At 52.2% G+C, this 16,035-nt stretch overlaps 5 protein-coding genes across 5 annotated transcripts; 2 read left to right on the forward strand and 3 right to left on the reverse strand.

Moving 5' to 3' along the window:
• Positions 1 to 505: 505 nt before the first annotated feature.
• Positions 506 to 3,394, reverse strand: E0L32_006604 (uncharacterized protein; the record flags this gene model as incomplete). Its single annotated transcript, XM_031141255.1, has 9 exons — positions 506 to 812; positions 881 to 1,008; positions 1,441 to 1,465; positions 1,538 to 1,792; positions 1,860 to 1,919; positions 1,974 to 2,292; positions 2,356 to 2,938; positions 3,023 to 3,257; positions 3,387 to 3,394. The coding sequence occupies 9 exons, from the start codon at positions 3,392 to 3,394 to the stop codon at positions 506 to 508; spliced, it is 1,920 nt and encodes a 639-aa protein (XP_030994670.1).
• A 1,000-nt stretch (positions 3,395 to 4,394) lies between these two features.
• E0L32_006605 (uncharacterized protein) lies at positions 4,395 to 6,326 on the forward strand (the record flags this gene model as incomplete). Its single annotated transcript, XM_031141256.1, has 2 exons — positions 4,395 to 4,523; positions 4,644 to 6,326. The coding sequence occupies 2 exons, from the start codon at positions 4,395 to 4,397 to the stop codon at positions 6,324 to 6,326; spliced, it is 1,812 nt and encodes a 603-aa protein (XP_030994671.1).
• A 174-nt stretch (positions 6,327 to 6,500) lies between these two features.
• E0L32_006606 (uncharacterized protein) lies at positions 6,501 to 7,975 on the reverse strand (the record flags this gene model as incomplete). The annotated part of the gene is made up of 2 exons (XM_031141258.1): positions 6,501 to 7,295; positions 7,352 to 7,975. The coding sequence occupies 2 exons, from the start codon at positions 7,973 to 7,975 to the stop codon at positions 6,501 to 6,503; spliced, it is 1,419 nt and encodes a 472-aa protein (XP_030994672.1).
• A 1,174-nt stretch (positions 7,976 to 9,149) lies between these two features.
• Positions 9,150 to 10,742, forward strand: E0L32_006607 (uncharacterized protein; the record flags this gene model as incomplete). Its single annotated transcript, XM_031141259.1, has 1 exon — positions 9,150 to 10,742. One exon carries the CDS (start codon positions 9,150 to 9,152, stop codon positions 10,740 to 10,742), a length of 1,593 nt encoding a protein of 530 aa, XP_030994673.1.
• A 333-nt stretch (positions 10,743 to 11,075) lies between these two features.
• Positions 11,076 to 15,106, reverse strand: E0L32_006608 (uncharacterized protein; the record flags this gene model as incomplete). The annotated part of the gene is made up of 3 exons (XM_031141260.1): positions 11,076 to 11,445; positions 11,514 to 14,794; positions 14,879 to 15,106. The coding sequence occupies 3 exons, from the start codon at positions 15,104 to 15,106 to the stop codon at positions 11,076 to 11,078; spliced, it is 3,879 nt and encodes a 1,292-aa protein (XP_030994674.1).
• Positions 15,107 to 16,035: the final 929 nt, after the last annotated feature.

Below are 16,035 nucleotides of genomic sequence, written 5' to 3' on the forward strand. Positions count from 1 at the left end.
CTAATCTTGGCATACATGGGAGAGATGTGATTAGGGTGGTGAATTATTGGCGTTTAGTTACCAGACGAGTGTGGGTCTGGACCGGGTTTTGAAATCCCGTGGAAAGACAACATGCCTCGCCAACACCGAGCTTGCGGGTAAAGATCACTCTGTGTCTCTTCATCACTAGATAACAGCCCCCCTGAATTTGGTCCCGGAGTGCATTCCCGCAGAAGTTTGGAGTGTATTGACTAGGGCACTCACTCCGCTACAACGGACTGCTCCCCTTGACCGAAGCTCCCTGGCAATCTGGTCTCGCCGAGCAGCTAAGTTTGCTGGGTGCTCTTGGCTGCCTTGCTCACTCAGCTCAGAGCTCGTATCGGGACTGGCCAAGTAGAATAACGTGACGGCTATATCAGGGGCCTTTGATCATATAGCTCATTGTTGAATTGGAGGAAAACATGCGACTAACTCGTTGAAGCTTGTAAATTTGATCCAGGGGAAGGTGTTTCATTTTCTGAACTGTTCACATCCGGTATCGATTCGTATTGGAAGGGTTCCCTGCCCACCCAGCGGGCCATGCGTCACCGGCCGCATCATTGAAATGATTGGCCCAGGCGTCGGGCGCCATGCCATTGTTGCCCAGTAGCATCTCCAGCAGTGACTGATCCTCAATCGGGAAGAAATTCGGGGTGTATGAGATGCAGTCGTCATTCCACGTGGAGCCTGAAACAGGGGGCGACATCCACCTAGCATCACCCATCTCCATGTCTGGAAGCAGAACTGTATGCTGAGCTATTGCGATTTGATGATCGGCAGGCTGAACATCAATGCTTGAGAGTCAGTCTTGAATCCGGTCTTGCTCTAGAATACATCACTATAAGCAGATTGACAAACTCACCGGGCCTGCTTGGAAAGTCGACGGGCTTGTCGTTGCAGCTGGTGCCCTTGCAGAAGATCCGGAATGTACAGCCGTTTCTTGATGCTGATGCGGTGGAGGTGCCCAGCCCAGCCTTTCAAGCTGCTGGGCTACATTCGGATCCCTTTGTAAAATTTCTTGAATGTCAATAGCACTGGTTGGGGCTTTCTGACGCCCTCCTAAACCAATTACCTTCTTTGAGGTTCCCAGACAGTCATGCAAGAGGCGCTGTAGAACGTCACCGCTCTGCAAAGCGCACTTCCAAGTTTCTCCGATAGAATGTAAAACAGAGATGCAGTCCTGGACCAACGTGATTTTGCCGTTGTCACAATCAATGTTGTTCGCTGCCCCAAGGAGATGGATTGTTCCCGCTGTGAATGTGAACTGAGTCAAGGAGACCGGAGCATAGCGTAGCCCGTAGGCTTGGTCAAATAGCTGCCTTCAACCGTCAGCCACCTGGATTTAAATGTCAAACGAGAGTCCGATCTGTCTGATATTCGAGCCTCAACCGTGACTTAGGGGCTTAGATGGAAGAAACGAACCTGGGCCAGTCGCAAGACTTTGGTACTAGAGAGGAAGATAAGTCACTCAATAGGTAGTTCTTGGCCGTCATAGCTTATTTAGAGATCCATAACTCACGCTGCTTGATTGCATCTCTCGGTTGCAGTGACACTGGGGGTAGTGCTTTCACTGTCTCTCGCCGAGCGTGGCCTGCGCGGTGTCGCAATATCGCAATAGTCAGGACGATTGAGGAGAATCACCGCAAAGTGAAACATCATATTCAGGGTCAGAACATGAGGCAGAACTGTTGTTGTACCCTGCCCGCTGCGGAACATTGAAGGACTGACGCGTAGCGGATCGGGCAGTTCTGCATTCCACTTCTCGAGCAAGGCGCTATACAGGCAAAGCATTCGGTATCAGAACCCCCTGGCTTGGGGCCTCAATCACACGGGCCACGTACCTCAGTTCATATCTGGCATTACGCCCACTCTCTGAATGCGCATCTCGTCGGGTGGAATAGCTTGCGCGAGTATTAGTCTTAGCTGGTGAGCTACACAAAACCATAGAAACTCACATGTTAGTCAGAATGAGCTCGATGATCCTGGCTAATTTGGTGGTCCAAGTGAATGTCGAGGCAATCCAACAGCTGGGATGCGCGTCAGAGGGGGTGCTTTCCAAGCCAATGACCCATGGCCTGGCATCCTCCTCGGCGTCGATGGTGGGAGATGGCATACGCCAGTGGCATAGATTAGGGGCAGGGGCCCTCCCAACATACGTAGACCATAATTTGTCTTGTATGAACGCAGTGTGGTAGACACGGTCGCGCCAGCGCTTTGTGCTAAGAGAGATGAGACCTCTCTCAACCCAGGTGGAGGCATCAATCCCCAAGCCGACTAGAAATTGGGTCACAAGTTAGCTGGGGTTGTCTCATTACCGAGAAATCAAGAGACCCTTACGTATCCTCGTGAGCCTAAGCCCATTACCTGAATACACATAGCCCAAGCTTTGTCTTGCATGTCCAGCGTGATGAGTTCCCAAAAGCATCATGCCAACCACCGAGCTTAGTCGAGCGGATTCAATCTCCTCCTCGAACATGGTGACGGCCTTTCGGGCGAGAGAGTCTGCGATGCTCTTTCGGTCTGGGTAGGAGAGATTCCCCAGATACATGACCCCAATGGCAAGAACTGCCAGATGGAGGAGCGGGCTATAATTGGCGGTGCGAAGGCTGCGCTTCACGATCGAACTTGTATTCGATATATCGATAGTGCCCAAGTCATTCCTGAACTCTCTTTCATCAACCCACCAGCACCAGGGGTTGAAGAATGTGAAGAACATCTGAAGGGCTTCTCGATGCATTGCATCATCGAAAACACTCGGTATCCCTTCGAGGCCCGAACTATGTTCAAGATTATGAATGTCTGTATCGGCGGACAACGGAAGAAATTGGCTCGAGTTGGAGTGAAGCCCATCTGGCGCATTGAGATGCTTGAACATTGATGTCGGGCCATACTCTCGTACTTCTCCAGTCGTGTTATCGATCTAGAAAAAGTTAGCATCAGAGTAAAGATTGAGATCAAAGTTCCATGTAGATATAAATCATCAAAGGACACACAACCAGCATACCTGCAATCGCTCAACAGGTTGTGACGTCGCAGCTACTGTCTGCAGGAACTCGTGCTCTGGAGACGAAACGGCGGATTGATTCGGATGGCGATGCGGCATTGTTTCTTCACCTAGTTCGGTGTCTTCTGGTCCTCTCATCTGCTCTACTCCTGTATTGAAGTCTCCCAATTTACGCTCCATCCAGGCAACGCGGTCCTCAAGGGCAGCGACATAGGCTTTGGACACCGGTCGTCGTCTGTCGCGGGCAGTATCGTAGACGCATTCGTCGTTGTAAGTCACACACGGTGCTATTCAAACCCTTCATATAAACAGATGCCAAGCATGGGTTGTATTGAGCATCACTTACCACATGTTGGGCGCTCACCGTCGCATCTTGTCTTCCTGGTGAGAACTTGTAAGCCTCATCACGTGTGAAGATGCCGAGTGTATCTCAGCGATTCAGTACCGGGCATAAAGAAAAATAAAGAGGCAGGCCGTATTGCAAAGATCCTACCTTCGTCGACAAGAGTTGCATGCCCTAGTGACGTGTTTGATTTTCCGGGTGTTGGTCGAAGCACTGGCCTGCTCGGAATCTCCAATTCCGGGCGAGACGGTATTTGTCGTTGCTCGTTGACTACGGTGCCTCATTATGCGCCACTGATAGGAAATCCAATATCGTCACCTAAGTTCATAAACAGACGCATAGATATCCTCTCCGGCGTGGCAGTGTTAAAGAGGGTTGGGTAAGTCACTAAGTCCATTTCGTGCTCGAACCCTCAAGAAGTATCCGAAGCTTGTTCCTTGTTAAGCACGTGACAGCCCCCTTAGACTCGATTTCCTTCCAGACTATCCTCATAACGGCCTAAGTGTCCTTTGCTACAAACGAAAAGATATTGGTCTTGTCTTGGCATTGGTCATTCTGTTGTTATGATCAAGAGAAATGCGTCTTGTCCCTTAGCGAGAACTCAGCCCTAGTATCTCCATAGGGTAAGTTAGGTAATAACTTAATTATTATATGTACATATAATACTCATCAAGCAGTAATGATTCACTAATAGATTACTTGAAGGTATTACTCTAATTTACTTATAGTAGAATACTTTTCAGATGTTTGAAGCCCTCGTTCCGGGCTGTAAGACCAAAGATCTATAACCCATGCTCCATACCCAAGTCCCGACTGGGTGTTGCACTAAATCCCCAGCTCAACCAGTTCGCCTCTCCGACCCAAAGTAGCTATTGACTCCGACCGGGCCCGGTTTAGCGTACGGAATCCTGGCTTCGCCTCATTCCATGTCTGCAGTGCCCTCAATGGCTATAACTTGACGGTTGATGTGGGTTGGGGTTCATTTTAGACATGCCGCCAATCTTCCGACATCCTAAACTCTACGCAATGATGGCGAACTTCTCCAGATTCAAAGTCTCATGTCTCGCAAATTCAACTACTAGGACTTTCGGGAGAGGTTCCAAGACCTTTGAATATCGTGGACATCTGCTTACACGCACTTACGCGACAGCTACAAAGGTACGCATCTGCAGCCTTGATCATTTCGTGGTGCAAACTGCCGAGTCTCGTGCCCGTAAATGGCATTACTGCAACCCCGCCTCATCTCATGTGTATTTTCGAGTTGGTGTCTGACCTTAGCTGAAGGAGCACGTTCACGACGAGACTTATGATGTAGTAGTGGTAGGATCAGGCGCCGCCGGCCTCACGGCAGCCTTTGTGGCAGCCTTCGGTACAAATCTCCGTGTTCTAGTTGCAGAAAAGACGAAGTATTATGGGGGCACGACGGCGTACTCGGGCGGCGGACTCTGGATCCCTGGAAACCCCAAGATGGCAGAGCTTGGGATGTCCGACTCTCGCGACCGTATAGAAACCTACATCCGCCAAATCTTGGGCGACGATGCTTATCAGGAGGATTTGATTTCCCCTTTCCTTGACTCAGGACCAAAGATGGTCAAGTGGATGGAAGAGAACTCCGCGGTTCGGTTCGTGGGTGTGCCAGCACCAGATTATCACATGGACCGCGAAGGCTCGGCTTTTGGACGCACCATGATGACAGAGCCGTATGACGGCCGGAGGCTTGGGTCGTCCTTGGTCAAGCAAGTTCGATACCCGCTCCAAGGCATGTGCGCCTTCGGGTCTATGCAGACAGACTTGAGCAAGGTCGACACGTGGAAGAGACCGTTTGGGAGCTGGGAGAATTTCACTTTCTGCTCCAAGAGTCTCGCGAGGTATGCTCTCGACCAGCTACGATTCGGAAAGGGCGCAGCTTTGTACAACGGCAATGCTTTGATCGGCCGGTTGCTGGAGTCGGTGAGACGTGAGGGAGTGGACTTGTGGAATAACGCCGCTGCACTCGAACCATTGGGAGCTAGCGGGCGTATCGAGGGCCTCGTCATCCGCAAGGACAACACCGACATACGAGTCAGGGCGACCAAGGCCGTGGTGTTGGCCACTGGGGGCTTCGGCCGGTCAGTGGAGTGGAGTCGACGGTTACTGCCTAATGCCGACTGGTCCGCGTCTCCTCGCGGCAACCAGGGAGATGGTCTTCGCATCGGCGCCACCGTGGGTGGGAATCTCCCTCCGTCTAACGGGGACAACGCGCTGTGGTCGCCGATTTCTCAGTACGTCCCTAGAAAGGGACCAGTTCGCGCTTTCCCGCATCTCGCCCTGGATCGCTCCAAACCAGGCTGCATTATCGTGGATGGAGATGGTCGTCGATTCGCCAACGAATCCGCGCCCTATCAGCCATTCGGGCACGCAACACACGCCGCGGGAGTTCGCAAGGAGTTTCTGATCGGTGACAGGAAGTTTCTTCGGACATATGGTATGGGAATGGCTCTGCCTGCACCATACCCTATCGGCCACCTACTACGGAAGAATTACATTTTGCAAGCGCCAACTATTCCAAAACTTGCCAAACGACTTGGTATTGACCCGGCTCAGTTGTCGAGCACGGTCAACCGCTTCAACCAGTTTGCCCAACAAGGTAAAGACGAGGACTTCCATCGTGGAGAAGCCATATATGACCAAGGGTATGGCGATCCAAACGTCCAGCCTAACCCTTGTCTTGCGCCCTTAGCCAAACCACCCTTCTACGCATTACCGTTGTACCCTGGGAACGTATCGACTCTATACGGCTTGGAAACGAACGGCAACGCTCAGGTTCTTGATTCCACCGGGAAGGCAATTCAGGGGCTGTACGCAGTTGGTGCCGATCAAAACTCCATAATGAAAGGGTTCTATCCCGGGGGCGGTTCTACGCTAGGACCTGGAATGGTTTTTGGTTATCGGGCTGGTCTGCATTTGTCTGGTAGGCTTTGAATCGTATTGAAAGCGGGCCTTGTATTCCTGTTGTATTTACATATTGGAATTTCGCGTCCAATTAATCAGGTTGAATACCTAGGTAGTGTTCTGCTTATTACTGAAAAGCAGTGGACGAGCCTAACTAAAATTCCAACTAGCAAACGCCCATTGGCCACGTTTCTTTCAAGGAGCCTACAACTCGATTACAGCACTGCTGCCACCGGGAATCGCCTGTCTGTCCCTGTTCAAGGCCTTTGCCTGGACGTACCGCGTCTTCTTCTTCACTGCAATAGATGTTTCGAAGCCATCTTTTGGCGCGACCAGATCCAGCTGAAGACTGTCAGACAACTCGCCGTCCGCCGCCGTGTAGATAGCCCAGTGGGACACCTCAGTGGCTCCGTTCCAACTGACGTAGAGCACTCCATCCTCCACCACGGCAGCCGGAGGCCATGCTGGGTACGCCATCCAGTCGCCCTTGAACACACGATAGTTAGCATTGGTGAAATCATTCTCATTCGCGGGCCACGGCGCAAACTGCACGTCGAAGACGCACTCGCCAGTATCGCTGTGGTACTCCGTAATGGCCGGGTTGAGACCCCAGCCGACGAGCACGTTGCCGTTGTCCAGCACGCCGTAGCTGCCCATGGCGTCGGACACGAGGCCTATTGGGTATCGGTACTCGCGTTCCACCCGTGCTGTCACGGCCTCGAAGTCGAGGTCGAGGAGCAGGCCGCGAGAACAGCTGACACCCGTGCATCCGATCTGGTTATTGTCACCTTGGTTGTCGAAGAGGCTGAGCAGACGAAGGTCGGCGGAACGGAACCGCGCGTCGTGCTGCCAGGCAAAGTTTGTGGCATTGCCGCCCGACAGGTCAGCGAACTGGTTTGCCTTGCCACCGAGTGCCCAGATAGTGGCGCCCGTCGTGCCGTTGTGCAATGAGACTGTGCTCAGGTGGCGGAAGCTGACAAGGTAGTTGCCATCAGCCGTCTGGACAGGTCAGTCTGAAAATCAAGAACTCTGGTCTGTCTCCGACGACAACATACCTTTTCGACACTGTTTAAGTGAGACCAATCCCAACCAGTTGCGCCGCTCGTGGTGATGACCTCGTACGGGACGTGGCTGTCAGTGATAACGAAATGATCGATCGCGGCCCACGTGAAAAGCAACTCGTTGGTGACCGGGTCGATTTCCTGGAATAAGCTGTCGATCAGGAGCCCATCTGCAGGGCCGCCAACTGGCCTCGCGTCAATGGGCCTAGCCGCATAGATGCTGATAAGAACAGTGTTGTCTTGGGTCACTTGACACTCGTGAATGTCGAGCACGACCTCCGGAGCTAGGCCTACCGGGTTGACATCGTAAACCAGCTCGTACTGCTGGTTGTAAAAGCCACACCCACGACTGCTGTTGCCGCCAACATTGGGTCCTCGCCAGTAGGTGAGATACGTCTCGTCATTCAACTTCTGCGTGCGAACATTGGCGGTGGTGCTGCCGACAGATCCGTCGGCCGCCGCTGGCTCGGCGTAGACAAGGCTCAAGTCTGAGCTCTGAAAGATATAAGTTGCTGGGGGCGAGTCGCCAATAGCTGCCAGTGTGCTCATGAAGATGTAGGGAGCCCGGTCGACAGCCGTCTTGTCCCATGTTGTGACCTGAAATAGCGGCGCCACCATGGGCGAAGATTTGTAGGTCTGATTCGGCGATCGACCATAAGTAAATGAATTATATGCTACATAGTCGTTGACTACGTTCGTATTTTGCAAACCTGTCACGAGAGCCGTGAGGATAGGCAGGATGGGGATATAGCTCGTTCTCATTTTGCTGAAGCTATCGGCACTCAAAGTTGCTACTAGCGGATCACTTCAGGGACTATATCTTTCGTCTTGTACAATTCATTTGGAACCTCGTATACGATGTTCTATAACGAGATTCGGTACAATCCTAAGCCTACTTGAGATGCGCTTATCAACTAACCTGTCTAGTCACCGCATCCCCTTCCACACGTCGAGCTACACATGGATGCTTTAGTGATAGCTTGGTCGTTAGCTTGTCGTGGAAGAATAGATCCAACAACCCCTGCGTCATATCTGGCACTTGGACTGGATTGAACAGACTCTCGCACTCTCCTCGGTATCGTAGAGTGACTTGTTGTCATATCATGGCGTTTGCTGGTCACCGAACCTGCTCCGGTGTGAGGGGGTTATGGTGCGCTTACTCTTCCCACTGACCAAGGATGCCAAGCTCGCTTCATGCGGTCAGACTTGCGGCAGAGCTGGCACCTGCCTATCTTGAGAATCTTCCTTCGATCTTACGTGTGTTGACCTGCACACCCTGAGGAACGAAAACTTGGTTATAGCAAAGAAACGCGTAAATGCAGTACGCAGTTCCACTCACTCTTTCTTTGCCTAAAAGATCGAGCTTATGTCCGAATCCATAGGCACACCCCAGCCCCACCTGGATATGCAGTGGCCTTGAATGATGCTGGTCTTGTTGTCCTCCTGCCGTTTTAAGGTTCTGAGGAAACTCCTCGGAACCGATCCTAGCACTACAAGCCCCCCCCCCCCGGCTCCAGGAGCCTTGATCGAAGAACCCTGTCATATCTGCTCATTAGATTCACACCCACCTCATCCCTACTCAAAGATTGAGCCTCGTTGCTTCGTATGCCAAAATGACGAAACGGCCGAGACAGAAAGTCTGGGCATCTCATAGAAACAAGAGTCTACGATTGCTTACCTCATCCTTTCACAGGTCGTGAATGTACATATTGGTACGGCCTGCAAGTTGGTGTTGTTGTTATCGATAGCCACGATGACAGACTCTTGTCCAGTGATTGACACATACTCCAACATGGCCCAATCGACCGATCCCTCTGATCCGCCACCGGCGCTACACCCAACGCTGGAACCCTCGACTCGACGAATGATAGCTGGGGATCACTCTAGATTAGTTGCGTCCCTACCCCTACCTACTCCTCCTTCATCGTCGTCGTCATCATCGTCAAAGGATAGATCACGGCCTTCGCAACATCACTTCAGTACGGAGAGTAAGCAATTCACAGGTGCAGCACTCAAGAAGTTGGCTACGCCGAGTCCTGATTCCGTCATCCTCCCGCTCGGTGCGGGACGACCCAGCCCGGAATTGTTCCCTTGGGACTGTACTTCTATCAAACCAAGTCCATCAGCCGAAAAGAATCGCTTTGTTCTGAAAGATGCGGTTGACTATGACCTTTCCTCGGTGCTTGACTACGGATATGCTGAAGGGTCACCACAACTACTCCGATTCATGAGGGAACATGTGAAGATATTTCACAGCCCGCCTTATGCCGACTGGACCACTTGCCTTTCCAGTGGATCAACCTCTGCTCTAGAGATTGCCCTGCGGATCTTCTGCAACCGTGGAGATGCCGTTCTAACAGAGCATCACACCTACCCGGGCTTCAAAGAGGTGGCAGGCCTCATGGGGCTTGCAATGCATGGTGTGGCCATGGACACTGAGGGCATCAGGCCGGACTCGCTCCGTACGATGCTGCAGAACTGGGACAAAAAGCTGCACCGAACAGAGAGGCCTTCCGTCTTGTACACCATACCTTCAGGACAGAACCCTACCGGTGTCACGCAAACGCACAAACGAAAGCAGGAGATATATGAGGTTGCAGAACAATTCGACCTCATTATCATCGAGGATGACCCATATTATTTCATTCAACTCGAGACGTCTACCGCAGCAACTGCTCCTCCGTCAAGAGACAATGTTGCCAACGGCCACATCCCTACGGTGAGCAGTTCGGCGGAGACATATTTCACCAAAAATTTAATCCCATCATACCTTTCGCTAGACAAGTCAGGGCGAGTCGTTCGGCTTGATTCAGCTTCAAAGATTCTAGCGCCGGGCCTCCGCATCGGCTGGGTTACAGCTAATGAGAGCGTCATCGACAAATTTGCGTCCTACCATGAAGTCTGTACGGCTTTCCCCAGTGGGCCGTCACAGCTGATGGTCTTTAATCAGCTCTGTGAGAATTGGGGGGCCCATGGTTTCGTCAATTGGCTAGCTAGCCTTTCAATGCGATATCAAAAGCGGCGGGACATCCTACTGCAGGCATGCCAGGACCATCTGCCCCAAGACATCTGCACCTGGGATATACCTACCAGGGGCATGTTTGTCTGGATCAGGGTCGACCTGAGCAGCCACCCTGATCTCGTCTCAGGCACGGAGCTCACGCCGCTTGAGAGCTCTAACATAGATGGCAGGATCATGACACGTGCCTTCGAGAATGGCGTACAGGTGACCAACGGGTCTCTGTTCGAGGCCGGCACCCCATTTCCGTCCCAAAATGACCAGCGAGCAGTCTTCTTTCGCCTCACATTCGCAGCTGCCACCGATAAGGAATTGGTAAGCGGCGTGCAGCTTTTTGCCAAAGCCGTCCAAGATGAGTTCATGTAGAGCGGACCGGAGTGTTAAAAGGAGCTGGTTATGTGTGAATCTCCACAAGAGGTCATAGTTTAGTTTGGACCAGGAAACAGTTTAAGCCCTTTCCCCTGCATGAGCGTGGTTCATGTGTACATAAATAAATACAGCACAATGGTGATACTGAACTTAAACAAGATCTTCCTGTTTAGCATGTTCTTCTGTCTAGCGAGATTGACATACTCTCTATTTCACTGGTGTTGTCAAGATCTGTTGATGTACAGATAGCATAGTTTTGCTGCCTCTGCGCCCGGTTGTCATATCCTGGCAAACCTGCCAAGTATCATGTGGGATGAGCGTTGAGGGATTTCAAACAGGGCGTTGACTGTGGCTCTCAAGAGCCTGCTGCTCCACGAGCTCGAAATAGCGACCTTTGTTACGCATCAGCTCGTGGTGCGTGCCGCTCTCTATGATATGACCCTGATCGATGACGAAGATGACATCTGCTTTCTGAATCGTGCTAAGACGGTGGGCCACTGCGATAGTAGTTCGTCCACGAGCGGCAGCATCTAAAGCTGATTGCACAACCCTTTCAGATTCCGAGTCCAGGGCTGAGGTTGCTTCGTCCAACAGCAATATTTTTGGATTTCTGATCAGCGCACGAGCGATAGCGATTCGCTGCTTTTGCCCTCCGGATACCATAGTCCCCTTCGGACCGACCAGAGTATTTAGACCATTTCTAAAGCTTGCGGTTACTACACAATTCTTTTAATGTTGGGTAAGACGGGACGGGAGTATTAGACATACGGAAGTGAAAGTACCAGGTCATATATGTCTGCGTCTTTACAAACCTTGACAATGGCCTCCTCGCTGATGTTCGGGTCGTTGGTCCCCATTAGGATATTTTCACGGATTGTGCCCTGATAAAGTGTGGGTTCTTGGCTAACCAGTGCAATATGGCGCCGATACGAATGGATATCGAGCGAGGACACATCCTTGCCGTCTACATAGATGCAGCCAGAGAGCACATCGTAGAAGCGCTCCAGCAGCGCTATCGTGGTACTCTTGCCGCAGCCGCTTGCACCCACCAGCGCCGCGTACTGTCCAGGTCTCACAGTAAAACTTAGATCTGACACGACATCCCGCGTGGGCCGTGTTGGGTATCGGAAGCAGACGTGGCGAAACTCGATGCAGCCCTCTACCGTCTCCAACTTTGCCGCTCCACCACCGCGTACTCCTCCGTCTGCGGCGGTCTTGCGATGCAAGAGCTTCTTGAACTCGGCCGCCGCATTTTTGGCCTTGGCCATATCCGGCGAGTTGGCAAAGATGCTCGATGCAGAGTTCACACTGAAAACAATCTGTGTAAAGCAGACAAAGAACTGGAAGATGCTGTACTCATGCTTGCCCAGCAAGGTGCCGCCGTACCAGAAGGCCAGGGCAGTGCACAGGTAGTAGATACCCTGTGATAATGCGTAGAAGAGGGTCGACTTGAGCGAGGGCTTGACGGCAGCGCGCATCTGGTGTAACAGCTGGCGGTGGTAAGCGGCTAGTACAACATCCTCCTTACCTAAGGAGGCGATGGTACGGACAGCCATGATGGCTTCGCACGCGTAGCTGGTCGACGCCTCATACGCCTTTTGCGCGCGGGCCTGGAAGTCGGCCAGCATGGCAACGCGCCAGAAGCCACAGCCCATGACGAGTGGCACGACGGCGATGCATACCAGCGACAGCTTCCATCCGAGAGCCAGCGCAATGACCGACGCCGCCGTGAGCCACACCACCAATATCAGAATGGTGCTGAGCGTTACGCCGCTTATACCAGCCAGATTCTTGGTCTCTGTGGATAGAAAGGAGAGCAGAGCACCAGTGGAGTTGTCGTACCGGTCGAAGAACTCAACATCCTGTCGTAGAATAGTGCGAAAGGCTTTGGCGCGTGTGCGACGAATCATCTTTTCGACGCTGAACCCAAAGATGACAAGATGGATCGAATTGGTGAGCAGAGACGTGATGCCAAGGGTGAAGAGCAGGAGTGCCCAGAGATTGGCTTGCTTCCTGATCTGCTCGGATAGATCTGGTGGAAGGGATAAAGAGGCAATAGCCTTAGAGTAGACTACGCTCTGTGCTGGTGTGACGCCGCCAGACAAGACGACGAAAATCAGTCCGACCACCATGAGCTTCCTTTCGGGCCGGTTGAAGGATCCAATGAACTTGATCAAGCTCAGCAAGGTCACCTGGACAGATGTTTCCATCATTTTGGACATCGAATCACGCGCAGCTTTCGGCTTTTCATCGATGGCTTCCGTCGAGGCCGACAAATCTTGCACTGCCCACCCTTGTCCTGCACGGCTTGCCCCTTCATTCTCTGTCTCCGAATTCTCGCTGGATCTCAATTCTTCAAGGCTCCGTTCCTCCTTGGAAAAGCTCTGCGCCTGCACAAGTCTGGAGTATAAGCCATTGGCGTCTGTCAGTTCGTCATGAGTGCCCTGTTCCACGATCCGGCCACAAGCCAAGACTGCGATTTTATCTGCAGACTTGATAGTTGATAGACGATGAGCAATCACAACTGTCGTGCGTCCGGCGGAGGCTTTATCAAGAGCGGCTTGGACGACCCGCTCGGATTTCGCGTCGAGTGCCGACGTCGCCTCGTCGAGGAGGAGTATCTTGGGGTTGCCGACAACCGCTCGCGCGATGGCAATGCGTTGCTTCTGGCCGCCCGAAAGAAGGAGTCCTTGTTCACCGACAGATGTGTCGTAACCTTCTGGGAGGGAAAGGATAAAGTCATGGGCGTTAGCCATCCTGGCCGCGTCCTCAACGAGTTTTCGTACCAAAACCTCATCGGCTGGCCCTTCGTAAGGGTTTCGCGGAAGGCCCATTTTGATATTTTCCAAGACTGTCGTTGAGAAAATCGCCGGGTCCTGGCTGACGAGCGACATTTGTTGACGAAGCCATCGCAGTTCTAGCGACTGGATATCGTGACCATCGAGAAGTATTGTCCCCTGGACCGGATCATAGAAACGTTCCAACAAGCTGATGACGGTACTCTTTCCGGACCCTGAAGGACCTACAAGGGCAGTAGTCTTGCCAGCCGGAATCAAAATATTCAAATCATCCGCTACAATGACTTCCGGCCGTGAAGGGTACAGATGCGTCACATTACGCAACTCGATGTGGCCCTCGATTTTCACTGGCACAATTCCCACCCTCGATGTTGGATCGATGGGTGATTCTCGATCGATGGTGCTGTAGATCTTGCCAGCGGCTGCCATGGCATTGGTGAAGGCTTGAATATTGGGGGCGATTCCTCCGAGAGAGAAAGAGCCATTTATGATGGCCATCATGATGGTCAAGACTTGGCCCACGTGGACCCGACCCTCAACGAGGAAACGCGCCCCCTGCCATAAGCAAAGACCTTGGGTCATGAAAAGGATGGCGCCAAGGGACGCGATCATCAAACCCTGGACGAGTTGCATCCGAATTCCATGTTTCTCACCTGCTTTCAGATGCGAGTCATATTGTGCTGCATGCCTGTCGTGACTTCCAAACGCCGCAATTGTCCGGATAGAACTGAAGGCCTCGCCAGCCACACTGTTCCCATCACCGGATCTCTGCATCGCCTTGGCAGTGAGGTTTACGACAGCTTTGAAACCAAAGACCATAACACCCACGAGGCAGAATATTGAGGGCGTAGCGATGAGTGCGAGCTTCCAATATTTGATGTAGGCTATAATGACCGAGCTGACAAACGCGGCGACGGCAGTGAGAGTGAGGCCGACCTTCTGGGACATGCCGTCCTGCACGAGGTTGGCGTCGGCCGATATGCGTGTCGTGACCTCGCCAGCTCCGAGATTGTCAAAGTAGGCCATGTTCTGGCGCAGTATTGCTGCCAAATACTCCTCGCGGATGCGCCGGGTGATTCGTTCACCCGCATGGGTGAATCCAGCCGTCGATATGAAGACGGCCCCGAACTCAGCGATACCAATGTATACATAGTAGAGAACGTTATGGTTCAGTTGTGACATAAACTCTCCATAGGAGATTGTATCGGTTGCTATCCCCTGAAAAGCAGCTGCTAAATTTCCAAAAAGGACCTGTAGTTCAAATACTCGACAAGTTCAGGGTTAGTGTCAGTCTCGCGTTCAGCGCCCACGTATAGGATGAAAGATTCGACATACACTTAACAAGGGCAGTGCGGCGCCTGCCGCAACAGCGCAGAGTGTGCTGGTGGCGATGATGATAATGTCGCGTTTGTCTGCATATCGATACAGCGCGAGATATGATACCTTAGATGCTGCCGGTTGCGGCTGGACATCTATAGCTCGCTTGAGACGAGCTAGCTTCGTCCCAAGACCTTGTGGTTCTGCGGAAACATGTTGCACATCCTCAATCTTCTTGTTTTCCATGACTAACGCAGTAGTGGAATATGACGTTCTCGTCGCGGCTGCCGGTTGGCGAGATGCCTCATCCAAGTCGAGCCCGGAGTTAAGATCCGGCCGGTTTTCACGGGTCCGGACAAAGTCACAGCCGGCTTCCAGGTCCGACGTATTGCTGGCTTTGCCGTACGCTTCTGTGCTTTCATGAAACGTGCTTGGCCTTGGTCTTGGCACCAGTTCCCGCTTTCACGCCCAAGACGCTAACTAAGAGCATGTATACCCGACCATTCGGCCGAGCTTAGAGTCCGAAATCCATGAAGCGATGGGTTGCCATTACGCGACCAAGTGGCAAGATGACCGCCAGCTTCAATTCCCACTGTATGACACGCCAATGATTGTTTACACCTTCCAGTTCTGGGGAGTATCTGCGTGCACTGTCTGTTTGAACATGCACACCCCGCTGGAGAGCTTCCTGAAGAGAGCGCTTCGCACCAGAAGTGGGCCATATAGCCTAGCATGAGCGCTTAAGATGCTCAGTACGAACCTCGGACTCTAGGATACGACGCATCTCTCCAAGATACGGGCATCCCGGAGCGCACTTGATGAGGAAGGTAATCATGAGGAAGGTAATCGGGAATTACAACAGACAAGCTGGAAAGCCGAGATTAGCGCCATCCAACGGGCTTACACCTCCCGTGTTATTAAAGTTTTACATGGATCCATGGATCTACTTGTGGTAAGGTTAAAGCTGACGGGGGATTCTCCTCCCTTCCCGCTGACCCACACTCCACTTGGTTGCTTTCGAAGTTCCCACATTTGAGGAGATCGCTAGTGACGGCACAGCAGTGCACATCCAGCCAAATGACAACTCGACACTCTTAGATTGTCCGTCATGTGCAAATCTGTGGAGGCGATGAGAAATTTCACTGTGAAGTAAAGTCTCTTAAGTTTTGTAATCT

This window comes from Thyridium curvatum (assembly GCF_004353045.1).
Source record: "Thyridium curvatum strain D216 chromosome Unknown NODE_38_length_371496_cov_78.080427, whole genome shotgun sequence".
NCBI classification, from domain to species: Eukaryota; Fungi; Ascomycota; class Sordariomycetes; order Thyridiales; family Thyridiaceae; genus Thyridium; species Thyridium curvatum.